The sequence below is a fragment of the Fragaria vesca genome, linkage group LG1 (genome assembly GCF_000184155.1).
Source record: "Fragaria vesca subsp. vesca linkage group LG1, FraVesHawaii_1.0, whole genome shotgun sequence".
In the NCBI taxonomy this organism is placed as follows: domain Eukaryota; kingdom Viridiplantae; phylum Streptophyta; class Magnoliopsida; order Rosales; family Rosaceae; genus Fragaria; species Fragaria vesca.
The window spans coordinates 4,849,631-4,859,199 of record NC_020491.1 but is presented as its reverse complement, the minus strand read 5'-3'; the positions used below and the strand labels follow the sequence as shown (position 1 = coordinate 4,859,199).

General features: G+C 39.7%; 3 protein-coding genes across 3 annotated transcripts; 2 read left to right on the top strand and 1 right to left on the bottom strand.

The window, feature by feature from the left end:
• The first annotated feature begins 3,329 nt into the window (after nucleotides 1-3,329).
• Nucleotides 3,330-3,770, top strand: LOC101301821 (cell wall / vacuolar inhibitor of fructosidase 1-like). Its single transcript, XM_004288837.1, has one exon. It carries the CDS (start codon nucleotides 3,330-3,332, stop codon nucleotides 3,768-3,770), a length of 441 nt encoding a protein of 146 aa, XP_004288885.1.
• Nucleotides 3,771-4,214: 444 nt separating this feature from the next.
• On the top strand, nucleotides 4,215-6,857 carry LOC101292627 (protein phosphatase 1 regulatory subunit pprA-like). Its single transcript, XM_004287414.1, has 7 exons — nucleotides 4,215-4,522; nucleotides 4,618-4,848; nucleotides 5,001-5,147; nucleotides 5,235-5,377; nucleotides 5,469-5,583; nucleotides 6,102-6,253; nucleotides 6,371-6,857. The coding sequence occupies exons 1-6, from the start codon at nucleotides 4,229-4,231 to the stop codon at nucleotides 6,180-6,182; spliced, it is 1,011 nt and encodes a 336-aa protein (XP_004287462.1). The 5' UTR covers nucleotides 4,215-4,228; the 3' UTR covers nucleotides 6,183-6,253; nucleotides 6,371-6,857.
• On the bottom strand, nucleotides 6,671-9,136 carry LOC101292337 (SNW domain-containing protein 1-like). Its single transcript, XM_004287413.1, has 2 exons — nucleotides 9,009-9,136; nucleotides 6,671-8,755 (listed from the first exon to the last, which is right to left on the bottom strand). Exon 2 carries the CDS (start codon nucleotides 8,743-8,745, stop codon nucleotides 6,919-6,921), a length of 1,827 nt encoding a protein of 608 aa, XP_004287461.1. The 5' UTR covers nucleotides 8,746-8,755; nucleotides 9,009-9,136; the 3' UTR covers nucleotides 6,671-6,918.
• Nucleotides 9,137-9,569: the final 433 nt, after the last annotated feature.

Below are 9,569 nucleotides of genomic sequence, written 5' to 3'. Positions count from 1 at the left end.
CAAACACAAGAAACTTGACGTCTGTATACTGTATCAACATCTTGTAATCACACCTTATGTCCTAGCTAGCTTGTTCAGGTAACTTACAGACGACTCCCAACAGGAAAATTGATGCATGTATCAACATCTTGTTATTTTATCCTCTAAATATCACACAAATTTTTAAATGATGTGAAGTCTACAATTTTCACCATTCATTCATGATAACGTGCAGTATAAATAAGAATCGGATGACTAAGTCACTTGAGTTGAGTTCATGAAATTCGATAGGAATATATAAACAACTCAAACAAGAATCTGATTATATTTCTTTTAAGTCAGTTTCATTCTATCATAAACCCAAAAGCTCAAAAATTACAGAGACCCATTACCACTCAGAACCTAAACGTTTCGCATTCCCAGAAGAGAAACAGAGCACCAAAACCCATCACCCTTCCTCAACTTATTAGCCTAGGCTCATATACAAACTTCCCACAAACTTTCAAATATGAAAAGAAGACGAACAACGATTTGGGAGAAAGGTGAGAGAGGCGAGAGGTGAGAGGAGGAGAAGAAATGATCTCCTGCAGACTGATAAAGAATGGGGATGAAATGGTGACAGGATTAGATCCGTCAGATTTATTCATTTAAGATCTAACGGTCAAAATTACTCCGTCCCTTTTGGTCCCTCAAGTTACATGCCGCAGGGGAGCAGTCCTTTAGTTTTCTATAATAAAATTATATTACCAAATAACCCGAACCACCCCTGACCCGGTCGGGTTCGGGTCAACCCGGAATTATAAAAGAGAAAAAGGCCTCAAAGAACCAAAAACACAACCTTCGAACCATTTCGCCATGGACGACGAGGCCAAACCGCCACCACCAAATCACGACGATCTGACTGCCTAGGACGACGGCGACTCATCCGCCACTGTCCTCGATCTCCCCAGCTGCCAACTCCACGACCTCAACTCGATCAAGTTACCGCTGAGTCTCACCGAGCTAGACCACACCGCCAACCGCCCTGTTTGGTGACATTCTATGGGAAATAAAAAAATCAAGGAATTGAGATCATGAAAAAGGTTTGAACGAAAAAAAAAATACAAGGAATAGAGGTCTCGATGATAGCATAGTAAAAACAAAAAAATTAAAAAGAAATGAGAGGTCTAGAGAATAAATAAGAGGTATAATGAGTAAATTATTAAGATATATGTGAATAACATACCTAACGTTATTTTAAGAATTTGAAAGGAGGTCTAGTGAGCAAATGCTTGTAGTTAAAATTAAAAAGGAGGTGTAAAGAGCATAAGAGGTATACTGAGCAAATTTGGAGGTCCTAATAGCCGCACTCATATTAAGAGAAATTTTATTCACACATTGCAAAATACTAGATACACATACATCTCTTTTTTCATATACCTAACATTAGAATTTGTGAGTATGTTAAATTACCAAAATATTAGAATTATTAGCTAGTTTACATTTGCAATTCCTTTTTCTTTTCTAGGTCTACTACATATGGAAGTTATTGCAATAATGTTCAACTAATTTGTTTTAAATTATTCTTTACACGTGTACGTACGTAACAACGAGAGAGCTCGAGCTTGATGAACAAATTAGACTGTTATAATTCCAGAACAATAAGTTAAGAATAAATCCAATAGCTAACAAAGATAATGAATACAAAAACAAAATGCTCACAGATAGACGTATGATTATGTATGCAACTGAGATATAATGCTACCTATACTTGTAATTTGTTCGTCAAAATAATATTAAACATAGGATTATGAGAGGCTTGGAGATATTTCAAGAGGCTAGGAGATATTTCAAGACCATAATGTGCGAAGAGAAGAAGTGGAGAACATTTGTGTGGTGCTATGAGAGTCTAATAACTAACTAACATTTTCTTTTTTCTGGTATGGTTAATTGGTTGTAATATATATACCTCTACTTAAGGCTGGGTGTTAGGGTCTGAAATCCCGAAAACCCGATCCGAGCCCAGCTCAACTTGAGGGTTTTTAACCCAAAAATCTCTTAGGCTTAATTTCATATAGCCTACTGACCATATCCTCCCCTAGTCATCCGCCAAGCTAAACTCAGAAAGATGGTTGCGGTGGGCAGAGCTAGCACTGGGCGGTCCGGCATTTTCTTTTTTCTGTCTACTGTAAACATTATTATATATTTGAAGTCATCAGTATATACGTATTGTTCGATTTCCCCACTCAGATCATTTTCTGCTCTTTTTTTGTCGTGTATTGTTTTTCTCTCATTTTTCCCCCTTTTTTTTTTTGAAATAAATCATCGATATATTGAAATGCATGTCTGAATGGCAAAGTACTATTACACTTGAAAATTCCCGCTCACTTATTTTGTGAGCCTAAATAGAGAATAAAATATTAGAAATAATGCAAATACTAGAGCTAGTAGACATACTATCGCCTGAGCGCTCAATTATGGTGCATGCTTCAAGTACATATCAACCATCTCATCGATCTAAGATCTTATTTGTCTGTAAGCTAAAACCACAACAATTTTAGGCCACTTCTAGTTTGAAATTAGGCCCGATGACCCGAGGTACCCTACTTGGTGGGATTTTTGCCCTTATTCGGTATCTTTGCTATCAAAAAAAACATTCGGTATCATTTCCTATTTTTAGTTTTTTCTTCTGTTTTGTTTTTCTATATAATTTTTTTACATGAACAAAGGGACCAAATTTTTTCGCACCAGACCCTTCAAAGCATAGGACCGGCCCTAGCGGTGGGACCAAGAATGAAAGATTAGGCTGGAAATGTGATCCCAATGGCTTTGAAAGGTGGTCGAACATCACTAATGCATGTAGGGTATGTGAGTTATTTAATAAAAAGTAAAAATTAAACCATGAAAATAACAATTAATGAAATTTTGATTGTTAGAGTTCTAAATTCCATCATTTCAAAATTTCTCAAGAAGTTTAAAAAGAATCATCTAAGCACAACGTTAGTGACCTGATGAACACGATTGTATTAAATGATACCGGACAATCAACGTGGGCAAGTGCATCAAAGGAAAATTTGATTTGATTTGATTATATTCATTCATTAAGACACATGCATTGATTATTTTTTCCTTTTTCTTTTGTAAAGATATTGATTATTTTCAAATTCAAAGGATATTTAGGAAAACAAATCTATCCATATTTACTGTCATAATTGTTGTGATATAAATACCGTTCATACAAGATTAAATCAGCTTTATAAAGAGAAAGAATATTAAAACACATCCAACCATATTTATTCTCATAATTATTGTCATAATTGTCAACGTTCATACAAGATTGAATGGGTCAATGTAGCATAGATTTTTGGCCAATGGATGCTAAACTCATTGACGAAACATGTCGAAAAACACCAAACCCGAATCTCTGTGTCTCATCTCTCAAATCAGATCCTCGAAGTTCTGGTGCCGATGTCAAAGGCTTGGGCATAATAATGGTGGATGTGGTTAAGGCCAAAGCAATTATCGGTCAAAACAAAGTAAGTGGATTACTTAAGCAGAGCCCAGGAGATCTACGCTTGAAAGTTTGTTCAGGTGACTATGATGCGATTTCAAACCATCAGGTCCCAAATGCTTCCTTGGCATTTAGTAGAGATATCCCTCATATTGCTGAAGAAGACATGAGTGAAGCTGCTGACGAGGCAAGGGCATGCGAGTTAAGTTTTTCAGGGAGGTCTCCTCTAACAGATGTAAATAATGCTGTGGCAGATGTCGCGTCTATTACTGCAGCTATAGCAAAGCAATTAGGCGGTTGACGTATAACATAGTATTCGAATAAGTTGAAAAGATTGAATACAATAAAATTTGGGTGGTGCTATTCATGGCTTCAAATCCTCAGTATTTTTTTCATACTAATCTTTTACCCGTGCATACACGATCAATTAAATAAACGTGAACGGTTAATTAAGTTTACCGTATTATACAGATATTCGTCTTACTAATCAGTACTTTTTATGATTATTTATTTATTTAAGTTGTTTTTATTTTATTTTATTTTTACTATAACAACCCTTATTTTTTATTTATGTTAATTAATTTATTAAGAGTAATTATAGAAATTCATAATTTAATGAAGCTTTTAGGGTCTGGTTTTGTAGTAGCAGAGAATATAACCCAATAACCCGAACCACCCCTGACCCGATCGGGTTTGGGTCAACCCGGCACTATAAAAGAGAAAAAGGCCTCAGAAACGCAACCTTGGAACCATTTCGCCATGGACGACGAGGCCAAACCGCCACCACCGAATCACGACGATCCGATGACCGAGGACGACGGCGACTCATCCGCCACCGTCCTCGATCTCACCAGCTGCCAACTCCACGACCTCAACTCGGTCGAGCTACCGCCGAGTCTCACCGAGCTAGACCTCACCGCCAACCGCCTCTCCTCCTTGGACACTCGCATTGCCGCCCTCTCCAACCTCACCAAGCTCTCCTTCCGCCAGAACCTCTTCGAAGACTCCGCCGTCGAGCCGATCTCCGCCTGGACCGCGCTCTCAGGCCTCGAGGTTCGTGCTCAATCAAATTTTGGATTCAACTTTTTCTGTGTGTGTGTGTGTGTGTGTGAGATGAATTTGAAATTGAGTGATGAAATTGTGTGCAGGAATTGGTGCTCAGAGATAATAAGCTGAGGAAGATTCCGGATGCGAGTATCTTCAAGAAGCTTCTGGTTTTCGACGTCTCGTTTAATGAGATTACATCGCTGCAGGGCATGTCCAAGGTCTCCGGCGGCCTCAAGGAGCTTTACGTGTCGAAAAATGAAGTTACGAAGATCGAGGAAATCGATCATCTCCATGAGCTTCAGATTCTCGAGCTCGGTTCGAATCGGCTGAGGGTTAGTTGACTTGGTTCTCTTTTTTCTTGTTCAATTTTGGTGAATAGAAACAATTAGCAGCATTAGAAATGGTTTGCATTGTCAATTGTAGAGTTATATGAGCGTTTTTCGAGTAAAAAGCTTAAGACTGAGTGAGTGAGGTGGAAATTCAGGTGATGCAGAGTCTGGAGAATATGACAAAGTTGCAAGAGCTATGGCTTGGACGGAATCGTATCAAGGTTGTTAATTTATGTGGGCTGAAATGTATTAAGAAGATTAGCTTGCAAAGCAATCGGTTAACTTCCATGACTGGATTTGAGGTATGTGGGCTGATCACCTTCCTTTATATGGCACTTTTTTAGACACAGTTCTGGTTGATTTTAAACTCCGCCTTGTTATTATTACAGGGTTGTGTTGCACTGGAGGAACTGTACTTGAGCCATAATGGTATTTCCAAAATGGAGGGCCTCTCAACGTTGGTTAACCTGCGCGTCTTGGATGTATCTAATAACAAGATAACATCAGTGAATGATATCAAAAACCTGACAATGTATGCATTCTCCTTTTAGAGTCTCTCTTGGCTTGATACTGTCTTGTCTATCGTTATTGATTCTACCTACTAATGAGAACCTTGTGTATAGGTTAGAAGATCTGTGGCTTAATGACAACCAGATAGAGTCAATTGAAGGCATGGCTGAGGCTGTTATTGGCTCAAGAGAGAAGCTGGCTACTATATATCTCGAAAAAAATCCATGTGTATGATTTTCTGCCAGATCTTTAATAATTCTGTTTTAGTATTCCTTCACAGTTCTTTAGTAGCCAGTTGAAGAAACTTAAAAACTTTATATTAGAAAAATTGTAACTTATATTAAAAGCTGTTAAGTGCTACAGAGAGAGTTGATGTGCCTCCAAGTCTTGATGAAGTAACAAATAAAACGTCTACAGTGGTGAAATGTGGTGGTTGAAGGCTTGAAGCAGCATTACGATAGTTTGATTACGTGTGATGTTTGTTATGATATGAGAGAAAGAGGGTAAAATATTTTCTGTGAGAATTTGTCGGCATAATGATATGATAGATTTTAGGTTTCGTGTGCAGTAGTAGCATTGTAGGCTGGATGATCATATAGTGTAAAAGATTGAAAAAGTACATCTAACATAGATAATTTTTTTTCTTATAAGACACCGCTATGCATAACGTATAATTATACATCCTGCAGATGTGTTTTTTATGCTTTTGACATCATCTATAATTGATCATGCATCTCCTATTTCAGGCAAAATCTCCAAACTATGCTGCTGCATTGAGACAAACCTTCCCGAACATACAGCAGATTGATTCTCATATATTTGCTTAAAAGTTATGGTGGCTTTAGTTTTGTCAACATGACTTCTATGAAGGCCGTAAAAATCCATAGCTGTGATACAGGTGTTCTTTCATTACTCCTTGTGAATCATGACATTCACCAATATCAGAGTAGTTAATATCTGTTCAAAAAATGAAAGTATATCCTAATGTTTGTGTTCTGTTGAATGATATTTGCAGGCTAATGTCCAGGGTTCCCACTTCATATGGACTAATTTGATGGATGAGGATTCCTGACTTTTCATGTTATTTAGACCACCCCTCTAGTTGTGTAGTCTTATTATACTCATTTTCCATTCTTACTAAGGTGATGTTGAGATTTTCATCCTTCCTATATATGGATTGTATTATCTTTCAATTGTGAGAGTATCACTTCTTCCCATCTACCCTTCTTCTCTTGAAACTGTAAAGAGTTTGCCATTACAATCGATTTGTATTACAGGCTGTTGAATAAAACATCAATCATGTAGGTCTCAAAGTCTCAAACCAATAGATGCCCTTTTCTTTACCAGGTAGAGAATCAAGTGGTTGATCAAATCTATTGTTATAACAGTTTCACAACTTAAAGTGTGAACATATAACATACAGGATAAAAGGAATCACTCCGTCATTATACAACCAGAGAAAACAAGGCAGTACGGTAAAAACATGATTTGAATGTCTAAGCAAAAAAAGAAACACCAAGGGCTAATACTGATGGATGTTCGAACAAGCCTATTGGCACCTGCTTAGCGACTCCCCCTTTCGAACCCAATACGGCTTCTCCCGGAACCCGTATCAGAGCTATCTCGCATTGAAGACCCAGCAGTTGCATTCATTGTCCCTCCTTTGCCAATTTTTGCCATGGCCTTCTGGCCTGTCTTTACATTTACCATAAACCGGTCGAGACCAAATGGATCAGCTTCTTCAGCATCCTTCTCAAATTCAACTGGTCCCTCTCTCCGACCACCAGCCTTCTCAGAAGCTCCTGAGAATCCTTTGTCCGGTTTAAAGCGATCAGTCTTCATAATCTTATCCAATTGCTCATCAGCCCCTCCATACATCTCAGCATCGGTATCCTTCTTTGGCCTGTATAAAGTGGACAAGGTAGGCTGAGCAGTGAACAAGCCCTTGTCATAAACATTGTACTGGTCATCAGTAGCAAACCCAGAGTCCATTCCCTTCTCCTGGTTGAACAGCCTCTGGTCATACATAACCTCTCCCCCTCTTCCTGCTCCACCATTAGCCTGGCCAAGGGCAACTTTCTCACTAACATCACGGTCCCTATCTCTTGTAATTTTACTCTTCTTTCCCATTGCAGCATCTTTGGCTTCCAACCTTCTCTCCCTTTCCCTCTCTCGGCGTCGCTCCTCACGGATCTTCTCCCGCTGCAACCTCTGCTCTTTCTCCTCCCTTGTCTCCTTTGGGTAATCCATCTCCTTTTCCCTCGAACGGTCATAATCCCCTCTTCTATCAGTATCCATGCCCGCTCTCTCAGAAGGCATTGGAAAGGAAGGTGGGGGTGCTGCTCCTGTTCTCTCAGAACGAGCTTTCTGAGCTAAGGCCCGCAGCTCCTGCTCTTTCCTATCCTTCTCCTTCTGCATCATCTCCCTCTGAACTTTAGATCTTAATTCAACTGCATCCCTAGCCTTCTGCTCTGCTACATACAAAGACTCGGAAAGCTTGGCAAAGTTATCATTAATCTGAACATCTTGGAGGCCTCTCCCATCAGCAGCCAGACGTTTGTCCAATGGGATTGTATACCCTTTTGGATTCTTCCAGTTTGAAATGCAAGGCGGAATCTTCCAATCCTGCTGGTCTTTCACAGACACTGGCCGAGGAGGGGAATGCAGGACAGGCACAGGTGGGGACCCGGATGCCCTTGGAACACGCTTATGCTTGAACTTAGGAGGCTCAAGTGGGTCAACAGGCATCTCCACCATCCTAATAATCCTCTCCTTGGCACCAGAATTAAAAGCCAACGACTTCTGAGATGGCTTATACTTGATAAACTTCGAATCCGACGATTGCGTGGCCACATTCTTCGGCTGCGCAGCACTCAATCTCACATTCACAATCTTCTCAAGCGCAGCTTTCGTCTCCGCTGTGGTCTCTTCAATCTCCTTCTGCAACTCCTCGTCCTCCTCATCACTCATCATATCCTCCTCATTCTTCAAAATCTTCGGCACAATATCCTTATGCTGGGAATACACAATCTTCCTCGAATTCTCATTCTGCTTAACAATCGCATCATACGAAATATTCCCCCTCGAATCAACCGTCACCGGAAGAACCTTACTCCCAGGCTTCCCCAACCTGTCCCTCCCCATCCCAAGCGGATACTGCGCAATATGAATCTCTGGAAACGCCCCTCCATCTCCAAAGTCCTCCACCTTCCTCGGAACAAAACCTTGACGCTTCTGGTACGGAGGCACAGGCTTGGCCTTCACCACAACAGCCTTTTCGGCCTCGGCAGCTGCACTGAACCGCTGCTTGAACCACGGATCGTTCGAGTGGTCATAATAAGTAGTCGCGGTCGATTTCGCTGGCGGAAGAAGCTCCTTCAGAGCCGCCATGGTTATGAAGCTATCCAAAAACAAAAGCAAAACCCCAATCAGCTTGAAATCAAATCAATAACAACTAATAAGCCTCGATTCGTATATATACCATACAAAAGAAGCTAAAACCGAAGCGAAATCGAAACGAAACAAAGCGAGAACACGGATTACGAAAAACCCTAACTTTCAGATCAGGAGATAAACAAAACAATTGGTTTTGATTGTTATTACGAATTGGAAAAGAAATAGAAAGTAACGGAGACGGCGAATCGGATACTGACCTTAACGGCGGTGAGAGATTTTCCGGGCGGCGGGGTTTAATCTAAGTCGGTGAGGTTGAGGATCAGGGGAGAAAGGTCGGAGAAGAAAGAGAAAAAAGTGGATGGATATGTGCTAGTGTTTGTTTATATAGGAGGAGAGAGATTTAGAATTGTATTTAATTTGGAAAAGCTATATAGATTGGGCTGATCTGTGTGCTTGGGCCGGTTCTTACTGGATCACCAATGTTGTTTGGGCCTTGGGTATATTGAAAATATAACAACAAATAGGGTCGATATTAAAAATCATGATTTGATGGCAGAAGGATTTTGGTAAATAAGTGTGATAATGCGAATTTGATTGAAAAACCGTTGTCCACAATTTTGAGTGAAAATCATGATTTCGGATAAAAATAATAGAAAATTTCATATAAGTCACATTCTGAATATTTTCTCCTATATAAGTCCACCATAACAGTTTTACTCATATAAGTCCACTTTTAAGGCTAAATCTGTTATTTTACTTTTACGATGTACCTAAAATACCCTCCTCTCCTTTACACCAATTCTCTCTCTCTCTCTCTC

Excerpts from the sequence above, each read along its gene's own strand:
- LOC101292627 (XM_004287414.1), top strand. The coding sequence starts at position 4,229 with ATGGACGACGAGGCCAAACCGCCACCACCGAATCACGACGATCCGATG. Across the intron at positions 4,523-4,617 it reads CCGCGCTCTCAGGCCTCGAG|GAATTGGTGCTCAGAGATAA; the intron begins GTTCGTGCTCAA and ends AATTGTGTGCAG. Across the intron at positions 4,849-5,000 it reads TCGGTTCGAATCGGCTGAGG|GTGATGCAGAGTCTGGAGAA; the intron begins GTTAGTTGACTT and ends GTGGAAATTCAG.
- LOC101292337 (XM_004287413.1), bottom strand. The coding sequence starts at position 8,745 with ATGGCGGCTCTGAAGGAGCTTCTTCCGCCAGCGAAATCGACCGCGACT.
- LOC101301821 (XM_004288837.1), top strand. The coding sequence starts at position 3,330 with ATGGATGCTAAACTCATTGACGAAACATGTCGAAAAACACCAAACCCG.